General features: G+C 44.2%; 3 protein-coding genes across 7 annotated transcripts in view; 1 reads left to right on the top strand and 2 right to left on the bottom strand.

Moving 5' to 3' along the window:
- LOC142159778 (uncharacterized) overlaps positions 1 to 16,693 on the bottom strand; it is a 627,000-nt gene that overhangs the window by 395,256 nt on the left and 215,051 nt on the right. The window lies entirely within an intron of this gene.
- Positions 1 to 16,693, bottom strand: part of LOC142159899 (uncharacterized) — a 335,145-nt gene that overhangs the window by 121,206 nt on the left and 197,246 nt on the right. The window lies entirely within an intron of this gene.
- Positions 1 to 16,693, top strand: part of LOC142160624 (uncharacterized) — a 102,080-nt gene that overhangs the window by 55,033 nt on the left and 30,354 nt on the right. Inside the window, 5 exon segments of the mRNA XM_075215486.1 lie at positions 6,346 to 6,463; positions 6,581 to 6,678; positions 6,824 to 6,935; positions 7,171 to 7,265; positions 11,216 to 11,327. Coding sequence (XP_075071587.1) covers positions 6,346 to 6,463; positions 6,581 to 6,678; positions 6,824 to 6,935; positions 7,171 to 7,265; positions 11,216 to 11,327 — 535 coding nt within the window.

Genomic DNA, 16,693 nt, shown 5'->3' on the forward strand with positions numbered 1-16,693 from the left:
GGTGAGAGAAGCTTGTAACATATATGACTCCTAATGAATAAACAGCAATCTGTGATCAGAGAAATATACCCCTGATAAACATACATGGAAGAAGATATAATAAAAAGCTTAAATTATAAAAAACAACACGGTCCTATGAGAAGGCTGGGGGAACAAACTGACATAATTAAAGAAGATCCCAGCCCCTCTGGCACTCATCCCTCCTGAATTGTTCTAAAAGAAAACATCTTGCCATTTTCTTCTAATGTGATCTGTTATTAGTGACCTCTGTATATTCTAATCTTCATCATCACTTCTCTTCTCTTTATTTTACAGCTTACTTAGTTATCCCTATTGTGACTCACAAACTATTGGAGTCCACTGGATTTTGTAAGTTTTTGCATGCACAGTAAAACAAGTAAGTTGCACTTGCCCTTATGCCTGAAGTGGCAGATAAGAGATGTGCAAGTACAACTGAAGTAGAGTAAGGATATGCACATAGCAGTGTGGCACAACCCCTGGAGAAGTGGCTTTTTCTGAGTAGGCTGCATCTCCAAATACACCTGTTAACAGATGGATATGAGCATTTAAGAGATACCCCAGAGACTGGCTTTATATCACTCAGTGTAAAGTATTTTTCTCCTTTTAAGTTATATTATAGTGTTACAGTTGGATTTTTTTAATCCTTTCATAAAAGTGCTACAACTCTGTTGGTGTATTATGTTAAATAAACTTATACTTTGTATTTAAATATTTACTTGGGTGTGAAAATATTTTCCCATATCATCATCATCATCATTTATTTATATAGCTCCACTAATTCCGCAGCGCTGTACAGAGAACTCATTCACATCAGTCCCTGCCCCATTGGAGCTTACAATCTAAATTCCCTAATATGGACACACACTCACACACAGATACAGACAGACAGAGAGGGAGAGACTAGGGTCAATTTTGATAGCAGCCAATTAACCTACCAGTATGTTTTTGGAGTGTGGGAGGAAACTGGAGGAAACCCACGCAAACACAGGGAGAACATACAAACCCCCCATGGTGGGGAATCGAACTCATGACCCCAGTGCTGTGAGGCAGAAGTGCTAACCACTTAGCCACTGTGCTGCCCCTCATATCCACGATATTGGGGTGGGTGAGAGTCTGGAAGATAGCCCAGTAAACGTTGACTTGGTGCGGAAGCCATTGCTGGTTAACACCGTCAATCAGTGTAGGCAAATAGCCTGTCAGTGGCCCTGTATTGTGACAAAAATAGTTTAATAAATATCCACCAATACCCTGATTGACATTTTTATTACATATCTAAACCCATAGGGAACTTCTTCTATCCATTTCATAGGGATCTTCTTCTCTTCAGCCTAAGGGATCTTCATCTTCTTATTTTTTATTCCATAGCCATTTTCTTCTCATTAGTCCACATGCATCATCTTCTCTTTAGTATTTAAATAATCCTCGTAAAGAAAATAAAAGCCACTTAGTACGCGGTTAGATTTGCTCCACAAGGAGCCGTAACACACATGGCATGCCTGGTAGCACCTGTGTGTATATCAGGACAGCCCAAGCAGCACTGCCAGCAAAGGGACAGCGACCAGGGAGGGAAACCATGGAGCAGGAGCCTCTAAAGTAAGAGGGTAGCGGTGTAGAAGGTCTCCAGGTGTGAATCCCCTTTACAGGAGCTGCCGCATCCTCCCTGTACTGAGCGAGAAGATCGTTCTCTGGAGCTGAGCTGGAGAAATCTGTGCCCCATATTCCCAGAGGGGGCTGTCCATGGATGGCTGCGGGCACCACTTGTCACCTCTGTACTGCGGGATGGAGAACACACTCACCCCTAAGAGAGCGGAAGTCTCCACTGTGTTACAGAGGAGTAGCCTGGCTGTATAAGCATGGCGGTAATCCAGGATAGAACCGTATAGATATTATATATTATTAGTATAAGGTATCTGGGCTGTATAAGTATTACAGTAATGTGGGATATAACAGAATAGGTAATATATATTATTAGTATAAGGTATCTGGGCTGTATAAGTATTACAGTAATGTGGGATATAACAGTATAGATAATATATATTATTAGTATAAGGTATCTGGGCTGTATAAGTATTACAGTAATGTGGGATATAACAGTATAGGTAATATATATTATTAGTATAAGGTATTTGGGCTGTAGAAATATGCTGGTAAAGCTGTGCAGTATAATATATATGAGGCTATATATTATATTATATATTATATTATATATTATAAAACATATTTTAACAAGAAAACAAACCATTCCATGAAACCACGCCCACTGACTAGCATAGACACGCCCGTTTCAAACAGCTGACTTCCTCGGGCATGAGGACGCATTGTTTCTGGTTATACACAACGGCGGCCATTTTGTCGAAGCCTTGCAGAGCACACACGGCAAGACACAGACCGGAAGTACTTCCGGGTGAGAAGTGAGTGAGTTAAAGCGGAGACCTCGCGTTTATGTGTCTGGCAGCAGGTAATGATATTTATTATTACAGTACAGGTGGAGCAGACTCTGGTGCCGTGTTGTTATTATTATACAGGTGGAGCAGACTCTGGTGCCGTGTTATTATTATACAGGTGGAGCAGACTGGTGCAGTGTTATTATTATACAGGTGGAGCAGACTCTGGTGCCGTGTTATTATTATACATGTGGAGCAGACTCTGGTGCCGTGTTATTATTATACAGGTGGAGCAGACCCTGGTGCCGTGTTATTATTATACAGGTGGAGCAGACTCTGGTGCCGTGTTGTTATTATTATACAGGTGGAGCAGACTCTGGTGCCGTGTTATTATTATACAGGTGGAGCAGACTGGTGCAGTGTTATTATTATACAGGTGGAGCAGACTCTGGTGCCGTGTTATTATTATACAGGTGGAGCAGACTCTGGTGCTGTGTTATTATTATACATGTGGAGCAGACTCTGGTGCCGTGTTATTATTATACAGGTGGAGCAGACCCTGGTGCCGTGTTATTATTATACAGGTGGAGCAGACTCTGGTGCTGTGTTATTATTATACAGGTGGAGCAGACTCTGGTGCCGTGTTATTATTGTACAGGTGGAGCAGACCCTGGTGCCGTGTTATTATTTTACAGGTGGAGCAGACTCTGGTGCCGTGTTATTATTATACAGGTGGAGCAGACTCTGGTGCCGTGTTATTATTGTACAGGTGGAACAGACCCTGGTGCCGTGTTATTATTGTACAGGTGGAGCAGACCCTGGTGCCGTGTTATTTTACAGGTGGAGCAGACTCTGGTGCCGTGTTATTATTGTACAGGTGGAGCAGACTCTAGTGCCGTGATATTATCACAGTACAGGTGGAGCAGACTCTGGTGCCGTGTTATTATTATACAGGTGGAGCAGACTCTGGTGCCGTGTTGTTATTTTACAGGGGGAGCAGACTCTGGTGCCGTGTTATTATTATACAGGTGGAGCAGACCCTGGTGCTGTGTTATTATTTTACAGGTGGAGCAGACTCTGGTGCCGTGTTATTATTGTACAGGTGGAGCAGACTCTAGTGCCGTGATATTATTACAGTACAGGTGGAGCAGACTCTGGTGCCGTGTTGTTATTATACAGGTGGAGCAGACTCTGGTGCCGTGTTGTTATTATACAGGTGGAGCAGACTCTGGTGCCGTGTTGTTATTATACAGGTGGAGCAGACTCTGGTGCCGTGTTGTTATTATACAGGGGGAGCAGACTCTGGTGCCGTGTTATTATTATACAGGGGGAGCAGACTCTGGTGCCGTGTTATTATTATACAGGTGGAGCAGACTCTGGTGCCGTGTTGTTATTATACAGGGGGAGCAGACTCTGGTGCCGTGTTGTTATTATAGAGGGGGAGCAGACTTTGGTGCTGGGTTATTATTATACAGGTGGAGCAGACTCTGGTGCTGTGTTATTGTTATAGAGGTGGAGCAGACTCTGGTGCTGTGTTATTATACAGGGGGAGTAGACTATGGTGCCGTGTTAATTATTATACAGGGGGAGCAGACTGGTGCTGTGTTATTATTATACAGGTGGAGCAGACTGGGGCAGTGTTATTATTATACAGGTGGAGCAAACTCTGGTGCCGTGTTATTATTATACAGGTGGAGCAGACTCTGGTGCCGTGCTATTATTATACAGGGGGAGCAGACTATGGTGCCGTGTTATTATTATACTAGTGGAGCAGACTCTGGTGCCTTGTTATTAATTATACAGGTGGAGCAGACTCTGGTGCCGTGTTATTATTATACAGGTGGAGCAGACTATGGTGCCGTGTTATTATTATACAGGTGGAGCAGACTCTGGTGCCGTGTTGTTATTTTACAGGGGGAGCAGACTCTGGTGCCGTGTTATTATTATACAGGTGGAGCAGACCCTGGTGCTGTGTTATTATTTTACAGGTGGAGCAGACTCTGGTGCCGTGTTATTATTGTACAGGTGGAGCAGACTCTAGTGCCGTGATATTATTACAGTACAGGTGGAGCAGACTCTGGTGCCGTGTTTTTATTATACAGGTGGAGCAGACTCTGGTGCCGTGTTGTTATTATACAGGTGGAGCAGACTCTGGTGCCGTGTTGTTATTATACAGGGGGAGCAGACTCTGGTGCCGTGTTATTATTATACAGGGGGAGCAGACTCTGGTGCCGTGTTATTATTATACAGGTGGAGCAGACTCTGGTGCCGTGTTGTTATTATACAGGGGGAGCAGACTCTGGTGCCGTGTTGTTATTATAGAGGGGGAGCAGACTCTGGTGCTGGGTTATTATTATACAGGTGGAGCAGACTCTGGTGCTGTGTTATTGTTATACAGGTGGAGCAGACTCTGGTGCCGTGCTATTATTATACAGGGGGAGCAGACTATGGTGCCGTGTTATTATTATACAGGGGGAGTAGACTATGGTGCCGTGTTATTATTATACAGGTGGAGCACACTGGGGCAGTGTTATTATTATACAGGTGGAGCAGACTCTGGTGCCGTGTTATTATTATACAGGTGGAGCAGACTCTGGTGCCGTGCTATTATTATACAGGGGGAGCAGACTATGGTGCCGTGTTATTATTATACTAGTGGAGCAGACTCTGGTGCCATGTTATTATTATACAGGTGGAGCAGACACTGGTGCCATGTTATTATACAGGTGGAGAAGAGGAACTCCCATAGTCTCTGCTGTGGAGATTGTCTCATAGGATATTGATGCTAAATTACAACATATTGCTGTTAGTCTGCAACATCAGATGGATCCTGAAAAGGGAACAATTCTGTATTACTCCCATTACCATTCTCATGAATAATGGAGCTAATTCCAACCAGTGACCATCAGAGGCCACCTCTGCTTTCTTCATCTTAAAAAGGGTTTTTTTTTACTGCTCTTGTGCTACAGCACCCGGATCTTTCTTAACCCTTTTTAGAGGTGGATTATTTGTCCGTTGTGGGTAGGACGGATATTATCTCAATGCAACAGAGATGGGCTGCGTTGTCAGTTTTACTTTTTGCAACAAACCTCCCAAAATTTTATCTGTGGATAATCCACAAGCAAAATATCCCAGGGTGAATTATTTAGTAGATTAGAAGTGCTACGTTCCAATGAACACTCTGGTCAAAGCATTCAACGTTATGCTCTTCTGGTCATAATATAATAATAAGTAATGTAACACACCCTCTCAAACCAATCAGAGAGCGCACAGTGACCATCCAAAAGACGGTATCATAACGAACCTGTCTCTGTGTGTCTGACAACTGTCTTCTTTCACGAGTGCACCCAGCTGATAGCACCTCTCCTTAAGTCGCTTCTTGTATTGAAGATCCTACTTGGATGCTCTGTGGCATTTGAGCATGAGTTCAGACACTTGGTGATGATGTCAGGCGCTTCTCTATTTAAACCCACTCAATCTGTTCTCTGGTACTTGAACAAAGGGTTGTGTTAGTGTTTGTTGTTCTCCAACATTAATATCTGACTTTCTCCTGGCATTATTTCATGAGTGATGACATCTTTATATTGGCCATAATTGGAGGGTCTGTTAGCCAAGGAAGGGGGTCTGCTCTTTATGCTGAGTTTTTCTCTCTTCAATACACAGGATTACACCGTAGTGAAGAAGAATTCTGATCAGTGTGTGACACCCAGCATCCGTCCCTGTGTAACGGAAGGACTGGGCAGGTCCCAGAGCCCCATCACGGTGCCTCCACCTCACTCACTGATACATGAGAGAAACAATGACCAGAGGATTCTAGAACTCACCAACAAGATCATTCAGCTGCTGACTGGAGAGGTGACTGCTGGGAATGGGACATTATACAGTAACACCAGGGGATGTGTCTGGGTGATGACTGTATCATTGTGTGTGTCAGGTTCCTATAAGGTGTCAGGATGTCACTGTCTATTTCTCCATGGAGGAGTGGGAGTATTTAGAAGGACACAAGGATCTGCACAAGGACGTGATGATGGAGAATCACCAGCCCCTCACATCACTGGGTAAGAGAAGACCTTTGTTTATTGTAAAGGAGAAAGCAGTTTTGTTGGCCACCTTGTTACACATCATCTGATAAACACATATAAACAATGTATTCAGTCACTGTGTGTTTCCTACAGATGGATCCAGTAACAGAGATACCCCAGAGAGATGTCCGCATCCTCTATATTCACAGGATCACACAGCGGAAACCCATAATATCCTACAGGACTATCAGGTAGATGGAATTGAGGGTCTCACCTGAACATCACTAAAGCATCAAACTGACTTTTCCCTACACTAATAATTTTCTATTTACTCTTAATTCATTAAATTAGATATTATTGATTCTTGTTCTTTTTATTGTTTTGTGGCTAATTTAGAGTTGTGACCTGATGGGTATGAAAGTAGAAGATACAATCGGAGAAGAAGAGACGTATGTGAGGGGTGATCAGCAGTGTAAGGAGGAGGAAACCCCCACAGATATCAGCACAGGTGAGTAATAAACACTAAAGACAGAAAACAGATATATTCTCCTTTGTTAGACCCATCAGAATAATCATATACACACAGAGCCTGATTCAAAGTTAGACGAACGCCCGTTTGTGTAATTTATCATTGTGACTGTCATTTATTGTAAAAGAAAGAGCAGTTATGAGGGTCACCTAGATACACATCATGTGATAATCAGATATAAACAATGTGTTCAGTCACTGTGTGTTTCCTACAGATGGATCCAGCTACAGAAATACCCCAGAGAGATGTCCCCGTCTTTATTCTCAGGACTGTATAGAGGAGAATCTCAGTATCCCAAAGGAGTATCAGGTAATTGGCATCAGGTTGAGGTTCTCACCAAATACAAAATGACACTGAACTATATTATCTGTATAAAAGTTGTGTGGATCTTATACATTGATGTTCTTTTATTTAATCACGGTTCCTTAAATTAAACATGTTGATCAGTCCGGATTCACTAGTTGCTGTAGTTACTCACCATATGTTTTCATGTACTGTTTCCTCCCTGCCTGGTATTGTCTCACTGTAGCACTACATAATTGTTATTGCCTTGCATTTTTATTTTTATTTAATTTTTATATTTATTATATTGTTTTTGCCTCACAGTTTTACTCTTTTTATTTAGTCTTAATATTTGATTTGTTTCACTGCGGTTTGCCTTTTGCTACTCCTCAACTCTCTTACTCTCTGACCCCCCTCTCCCCTTCCTTCCCTCATCTCCCGGACTGTCACCATGCCTTCTTGTTTCTGTCCTATACCCATTCTAGCTCCATCCCAACTTTAACCCTCCCCCTTTTCCTGAAACCCTGCCAATCTCATCCATATCTCCACACTTCTCTCTCTCCCTTTCTCCTGTACACTCTGGATCTCCAGGTCCATCTGTAACAAACTGCCCTCTATCCATGACCTCTTAACCTCTCTGCTCTCTTCTACTGACACTGCTTCTCCCGCCACTCTCTCCTATGGTAGCCTCTCCTTCACCTACTCCACCAGACCGGATGACGTCCAGGAGGTGGAGTGGGCCTCCTCCTATCCCCTAACCGTACATTTTGTGCCTTCCTTCTCTCTGTCCTCCTTCGACGTCCACTCTATCCGTCTCTTCTCCCCCATCCACCTCTGTGTCTCTGCCATTTACAGCCTCCCTGGCCCCGCCTCCCCTCCATCATACTTGGTGATTTTAACCTATTGATAACTCCTCTGACCGTGCCTCCATCAAATTTCTCTCCCTTTCTTCCTCCCTTGGCCTCACTCAGTGGACCTCATCCCCCACACATTGTCTTGGTCACTCCTTTGACCTCCTCTCTTCTTTTCCCATCTCTGTGCTCCCTCCAACTTGTCTACCTCTCCCTTCCTACTCTCTGACCACTATCTCCTCTCCTTCACTCCGTTCTCTTGCCCTGCTTCTCCCCTACCTAAAATTACAATCACTAGGAGCAGTCTTGATGCTATTGTCCTTACTTCTTTCTCCTTCTCTCTCAAAACTCTCCTATTCCCTCTTCCCACTCTTCTCTCTCAAAACTCTCCTATTCCCTCTTCCCACTCTGATTTGCCCTGATCAGGCTTCCACTCACTATGGCCACTTCCTCACCACTGCCCTGGATGCTGTCGCCCCTACATCTTAATTCCCCAACCCTGACACTCCAAAATCACCCGCTTTCTTCAGAAGTGCACTCTCGCCGCTGAATGCTTCTGAAGGAAATCTCGCTTCCTGACTGACTTTCTTCATTTTAAATTTATCCTCTCTTGCTACTCCTCTGCCCTCTCCCTCCCTAAACAATATTTCCTTAAGTCCCTCATTTCTTCTCAGTTCTTTAATCCTCGCCTTCATTGTCACGTTCAATCCCGCCCCTCCTGTCCAGCTTTCCCTCTCAGCTACTGACTTCGCCACCTTTTCTCCTTTTTCTCCTCCAAAACTGAGGCCATCAGGCTCAAAATCTCCTCCTCCCATCCCTCTCCTGCCACCTTCATTGCTCCACCTACCTCCTACAACCAATTCTGGTGCTCCTTCTGCCCTACTTCGGCTGAAGAAGTTCACTCCCTTATTCTTTCCTCTCCCCGTCTACCTATTACTTTGATCCCATCCCCTCTCACCTCCTTCGCTCTCTCCTCCACTGCCTGCTCCTACCTAGCCTCTTCAACCTGTCACTCTCCGCCGTCATCATACCCTCCAAATTTAAATATGCCCTTATCTCTCCCATCCTCAAAAAAAACCAATCTCGATCCCACCTCACTTGCTAATTAATGCCCCATTTCACTTCTCCCGTATGCCTCTAAATTACTTGAGCAACCGCCTCACTAGACACCTCTCGGACAATTCCCTCCTCGACCCCTCCAATCCGATTTCCGCCCCCTCCACTCCACTGAAACTGGGAAAGGTACTAATGATCTTCTATCAGCTAAATCCAGGGGTTACTTCTTCCTACTCATCCTCCTGGATCTCACCGCAGGCTTTGACACTGGACCACCCCCTCCTATTGCAAAGGCTTCTCTCTCTCAGCCTCTCTGGCTCTGTCCTCGCCTTGTTCACCTCATACCTCGCTAACAGTTCCTTCTTCCTCCCACACCTCCCCCCTTCCTGTAGGAGTTCCCCAGGTCTCGGTTCTTGGCCCTCTACTCTTTTCGCTCTTTGCTACCTCCCTGGGTGCTCTCATCTCTTCCTTCGGTCTTCAGTATCACTTTTATGCTAATGACATTCAACTGTACATCTCTTCTCCTGATGTTTCCTCCAGCCTCTTCTCTCGTGTATCTGACTGCCTCTCCGCCATCTCCTCTTGGATGTCCTCACGCTTTCTCAAAATTAATATTGCTAAAACTGAATTCATTGTCTACGCTTCTTCTAGACTCTCATACCACCTTGACCACTCTATATCTGTTAACAACCCCGCCATCTCCTCTTTGCCCCAACTCTGCTGCATGGGCGTCATCCTTGACTCCTCTCTCTCTTTTTTCCCCCCATATTCAATCCCTTGCCCAATCCTGTTTCGTCCAACTGCGTAACATCGCCCGCATCCGCACCCTTCCTCTATCGGGAGACCACTCTATTATATCTCTATGATCCATGCACTGATCATCTGACATCTTGATTACTGATTACCTTCTACTTACCAGCCTGCACCGCTCCCACCTCGACCCCTTGTTCTGTAGTCATCGCGGTTGCAGGATTTATCTTCCTTTCACGCTGCTCCTCCTCTGCTTCTCCTCTCTGCCTCGCCTTACACTGGCTCCCCTTCCCCTACAAAATCCTTGTCAAACTCCTCACCATCACCTACAAGGTTCTCTCCCACTCAACTGCCCCCTATATCTCTAACCTCCTCTCCATTCACACTCTCTCCCGCTCCCTACATTCTTCCAATGAAGAATGTAGGGAGTCACCTTTCCTCCACTCTGATCACCTTATCCCACTCCAGATTCCAAGATTCCTCTCATGCTGCGCCCTTTCACTGGAACTACCTCCCTCGCTCCATCCGTCTGTCCCCTAACTTGTGCTCCTTCAAAAGGGAACTTAAAACTCACCTGTTCCTCAAAGCCTACCAGCCGTCCACCTAACCCTTTCTCGATGTCCTGTGCTCGTTCTCATCTCCTCTCTCCTCTCGGACCTATTTCCCCTTAACTGACTCCCCTCTGTGCCTGATGTCTGTTTACCCTCCCTTAGGATGTAAGCTCTTACGAGCAGGGTCCTCTTCCCTCCTGTCTCTATACCTATTCTTCTGCTCCAACTTCACTACAATCACCATGCCTGGAGATTCTCTACTGTTGGTAATACTCGTTTATTGTTCTGTACTGTTTCACCCTCATACAGTCTATTATTTGTATTGTGTACGGTGCTGCTGAAATCTTGTGGCGCCTTATAAGTAAAGGATAATAATATTGTCTAACCGATTGGCTTCTTGTGTATCTCTGCCTTAACTAAGACATTCTTATTTCCCTTCTTATCTTCAGAAGTTACTCTCGCATGACATGTAAACAATACAATTTTTATTCTAGTGTAGTATGTTATCACTGTGTCCTAATTCCCAAAAAAACAAACTAGAAATGAGTGTAAATAAGGTTCTTTAAACTAATGAAATGTTTTCAAATGAATAAAATCATTTTAAAAGTGCAGCCAGGACAATTCATATCCTTCACTAAGATGAACAATATAGTTACAAAATGAACTTTCATATATCTAACATATAGCAAAGCTGCATAAAGGGGTTAATCTCCACTCATTAAATCTGACATTATTAACCTGTTGTTTTATTGTTTTGTGGGTTATTTAGGGTGAAGAGCTGACTGATGGTAAAGTAGGAGATATAAAGGGAGAAGAAGAGACTTATGTGAGGGGTGATCAGCAGTGTAAGGAGGAGGAAATCCCTACAGATATCAGCACAGGTGAGTAATAAGCACTAAATACAGAAATCTCCTATATTCTCCATGTTCAGTCCCTACAACAATCTCTTGTTCTATACCCTCCTCTGTCAGTACAACCTAATGAGAAATACAATCTGCCCAGTGGGGGAGTCAGCAGCCATTAGGTTGGGTACACACTACAGTGTTTTTAGCTGAGTATTGGGTCAATCAAACAATGAACGATCGTTTGGGCCAATATTGCATTAGTGTGTATGCTTCAGCGATGAACGGGGATCATTCCAAAGCACAGATGATCGTTTGGTTGGATTGTTCAGCAGAACTATAAATCTCGTTCAGCTACAGAACGACGTCCTTCCAATCCTGCAGTGTGTTTGCCCTCACGATCAGGATCTCCATAGAGGTTACAGAGTCATGATCTTTCCAGCCGGCGATTGACAGTTGAACAGCACAGATCTGAGGGTAAATCTTTTAAAACATATATAGTGTGTACTCATGAATCGGCTGCTGATCGTGACTTTTTTTTTTTTTTTTTTTTTCAGTCGTTGGTACAATCGTTGTAGATAACACATTGGTCAGGAAACTCTGTAGTGTACCCAGCCTTAGACCCCTGCTCTCCTACTACTTAGTGCTGTAGATTGAAGGGATTGTGATACAAATAAATAATATACAATGACATGAAACAGAAGATAAAGATGGCTCTGCCTTAATAACCTTACATTCTAAAAGGTGCGGGAAACTATTAATAAGTTGGAATAAGAATTGTAGCTCATGGTCAGGAATATGAGTGTGGGGCTACTGTAAGGCAGAAGCATTCTTCAATTGTAATTTAATTGTGAGCCATCAGCCAAGAGGTCTGACCAGTCTCCTCCCACACACTTTTTGGTGTTTCTTATACATCAACGTTCAGGGTGTTTGAGTCTTTATTCACAGATTCCTGACTCACCATAGTGATAGTTATTGATCAGTGGCAACACAGTGTTCTGCAGAACCAGACAGTAGGCAGGACATACAAGAAATACAGATATATACAGAGTAGACAAAATAAGTGGTGACATGAAAACACAGGGCTCATGAGAGAGGGCCCTGCTTGTGAGAACTTAGATGCTCTCCTTCTTCTTATATTCTCTCCTACCCCCTCTTGTCCACCATTGAGTCATCATCCCTTATGTTAGGTACACACTGGAGCGTTTTTGTCCAATAATTGGGCAAATCAGGCGACATACGACCGTTCGGTCAGAAGTCTGTTTAGTGTGTATAGTGACACGATGGTAGAATGTCGTTCCAAAGTGTCGATTGTCGGCTCATTTGGTTGGTCGTACTGTTTAATATTTTCCGACCAATCACCTAACGATCATGTAGAGTGTATAAGTTTCCGATCGATCCACGAGCAACTGCCGATATCTCCTCCAGCTGTGACTCCTCTGGGGGCGTATATCTTAATATATGATGTCTGTACCAGTCCCACGTGGTGCGGTGTCTGCTCTTCATTTGGTAATTAGGTGCTTCTATCGGTAAAACAATAGCAGGTGTCTATTGCATTAATACGTACAGCATATGCTGGCCCTGATCACCAACCCACAGAACTAGATGACGGAGGTCTTCACCTTTAGCAGCCGGCTTTCCCTTAGCGCTTGATGCGCTCACCGGTACTCAGATGCCCCCAGGACTTAGCTCCAGATGTAGTGTGGGTTGGTAATGCAAGACCACAGCGGCGGGCCAGGAGACTGGTAGAAAGCAGCCGGTAGTCAAAACGATAGCCAAGGTCAAGGGTCACAGGCAAGCAGGGTAGTCAGTTAACACGTCATAGGTCGTGTCACGGGGAAGGTAGCAGGGTCCAAGGTACAGGCCAGAAGGGTCTGGGTCACGAGAAAACGGGCAGAATCATAATCCAAGCAGGGGGTCATACACGGGAGATTCAAACAAAGTATGCAAGGGACAGAGACAAGGAACAGGAGCAAGTCAGCAAAACTGGAACAGCAAAGCTATAACCGTCAGGGAGGCTAAGCCCTCCCTACCTTAAATACTAACTGTGGCCAATCAGAGCCTAGCTCTGTAATACACCCCCAACCTGTGCCTAATACATTTTAATGGACTTAGTAGCCTACAGGCTAGTAATATATTTGCACACGCGCCCGGCTGTCCTCTGTTGTCGGGACGCGCTGCTACAGTAATTTGCGTCCGACCGTTGCCTTGGCTGGATCTGGAAATGGCTAGAAGGCGCTGAGAGCGAGCCGCAGCGGCTGTGAGGATACTGAGAACCCATTTGGTAGAAGCGGTTACTATGATCCCAAACAGATAATGAAACTTTCACAGTAGGGAGTAAAGTTACGTCTTTAGTTCAGTTGAGGTACGATGCACAACAAGGAGTATGGGGAATATACTTTGCGTAGATCGGCCTCTATGGATGTCCATTCTCCCTGGCACAGAGGGGAGTGACAGAGGATCACTGGACCAGTTGTGTAGCTTTATAGTATGTAAGAAGGTTAGGAACTCCCATGTCCCCGTGACCTTGATTTTTGCATGCGAACCCCAGGTTTTCTACCAGCCAATATCAATTTAGAAAGATTGTTGAAGATTTTTAAGAATATGACTTAGGATGGATGGGAAGAGTTTGCCGTAATTACAGCAGTCTGGGGAGGATATTCATCTTAATTGCCTGATGCAGCCGCACCAGAAAAGGAGTTTAGTACATAGTGCCATGTCAGGTTTGATGGAATCTATAAGTCTGGGGAAGTTGCCTGTATATAGCTGAGTGTATGATTTGGTCAAATAAACCCTCAGATATTTGAGTTTATAAAAATTATAATTCAGCTATGAAGAACAATCTGGGGATATATTTAAGTCTAATATCTCAGACTTATCCACATTAAGTTTGTCATTAGATAATATATTCGAAGGTTAGGAAGTGTGATGTTAAGGTCAGAAGCACATCATCAGTGTATAATGCAATCTTGTCTTCATGGGAGCCTACTGTGATACCTGATATATCAGCATTGTTGTGGACGCGCACAACGAGTGGTTCCATAACCAGTGCAAATGTTAAAGGGGACAGAGGGCATCTATGTCATGTACCATTTTGGATGCTAAAAGGAGTTGAGGAAAAGCTATTTGTCAGAACACTAGCAGATGGATTACGGTGTAGTGCGGATATTCCTGTACATAAAGCGCCCTGGATTCCCATGCTCACCAAGGTCTGCTGCATAAAAGGCCGCGCCACTCTATCAAAGGCCTTTTCTGTCTCAAGCAGAGCTGAGATAACCCTACAGTTAGCCACCTTGATCACAGCAAACACTGAAGGCCATTAATCTCTTCTCATTCACCTGGATCTCTCTGCTGCATTTGACACTGTTGACCACTCTATCCTCATACAGACGCTACAATCCCTAGGTCTTGAAGGCACTGTCCTATCCTGGTTCTCATCCTACCTTTCTATTCGCTTTTTCAGTTTTAATTTCTCTGGATCCACCTCTGCTCCGCTTCCTTTATCAGTAGGAGACCACGAGGCTCAGTCCTAGGTCCTCTGCTATTCTCCATCTACACCACTTCTCTTGGAAAACTAATAAGCTCCTTTGGATTTCAGTATCTTCTCTACGTGAATGATGCACAAATTTATCTATCCTCTCCTGATCTCTCACCATCTGTGTTGTCTCGCGTTACTGACTGTTTTTCTGCCATTTCATCTTGGATGTCCTCTCTCCAACTCAAACTCAATCTCTCAAAACCAAAATTACTAACATTCCCACCCAAAAACAGAAACTTCCTACCTGATATTTCTATTTCTGTTGATAACATTACTACAAATCCCACCCTGCAAGCTCGCTGCTTAGGTGTAATCCTTGACTCACCACTATCTTTTGTTCCCTACATTGACTCTATATCTAAATTATGTTACATACATCTAAAAATTATTTCTAGAATACGCACATATCTCACACAAGACAATGCAAAAACTTTAATTCAGGCACTCTTCATTTCCCGCATTGACTATTGCAATTCCCTCCTTACTGGTCTTCCCAAAATCAGACTCAAACCCCTACAATCTATTTTGCATGCTGCGGCTAGATCGATTTTCCTTGGTTGCCTGTTTTTCAATGAATCCAATTGTCACACGTTGCACCAGCTAAACCTGCATTATGATCACTGTTCTCACCTGGTTCCCTCTTTCTGAATTCACTTACTGGTCTGAACTGAGCATGCACACACCTGGTCTGCTCAATACTTCCTGCATTCTCTTGATTGGCTAATTGCCTGTCAGCTCTGTCTATTCAAGACACCTGCTTCTCTACCAAGTTACCAGATCTTCAGGTCTACTCTTCTGTTCAGATGTCCTGTTCCCTGGCTCCTGTTTGCTGCCTGTTTTCTGAAGTCTCCAGCACATCTATCCGCAGATCATCACAGCCTCTGTGTCTACTCCACTACCATGTGGTAATGCTCTGCAGATTATTGTTACTTTTTCTCTGAGTCTCCAGCACATCTACCCGCAGATCACCGTTACCAGTCTCCAGTATAACCTGCATACTCTCCTGCTGTTCCTTGCTCTCATTAAATTGGCTCTACTGTAGCCCTGGGAAACTGCCTTTTAGTCTCTCAGTTATTGAGCTACTTCTCATCCGTGGCATCTTCAGTTATTATCTGGGTTCTCAATACAGCCTCACTCATCACTCCCTAGGAGGGCCGTGACCTGCGGTCTGGGAGCAGCAAACTCCCTTACGGGAGCTCCTGGCGAACACCTCCCTCACCGTTAGACTCTGCGCCTCTCGGGAGGTAATATCACGTACATTGACTGTAGGGGCAGTCCTCTGACCCTAACTTAGTGACACCAATATACAATTCTTCTACAAACATACAAGGCCATCAACAAAATTGCACCGACATACATCTCCTCATTTGTATTAAAATATCTCCCATCTCAAGAACTCTGTTCTGCACAATATATGTGTCTCTCTTCCACTCTTATCACATCCTCCCAGTCCCGGTTACAGGACTTTTTTCGGGCTGCACCCACTTTGTGGAATTCCCTCCCTCGTAAGACTTTCCTCTAGTCTTCAAACCTTTAAGCGTTCTATGAAAGCCCACCTCTTCAGACAAGCTTGTGATATTCCTCAACCACCATCTTAATCTTCCTAGGTTACCCTATTACCACCCTCTGAACATCATTGCTGTGTAACTGATCAAGCAACCCACGTAATACTTTTTACCTTTGCATTCTAGCTGAGAAATATGCAATATGATGCAGTGTCACGGGCACTAGGAGTCTTGCCCAGGAATTCACCAGATGACTGGGCTTACCAGAATAGTGAAGTTCACACAACGGTCCTCTGGTAGCAGGGTGACTAGCGGAACATATATCACAGCAGATGGAGAGAGAATGCCAATAAATAATAGGA

The sequence above is a fragment of the Mixophyes fleayi genome, chromosome 6 (assembly GCF_038048845.1).
Source record: "Mixophyes fleayi isolate aMixFle1 chromosome 6, aMixFle1.hap1, whole genome shotgun sequence".
NCBI lineage: Eukaryota > Metazoa > Chordata > Amphibia > Anura > Limnodynastidae > Mixophyes > Mixophyes fleayi.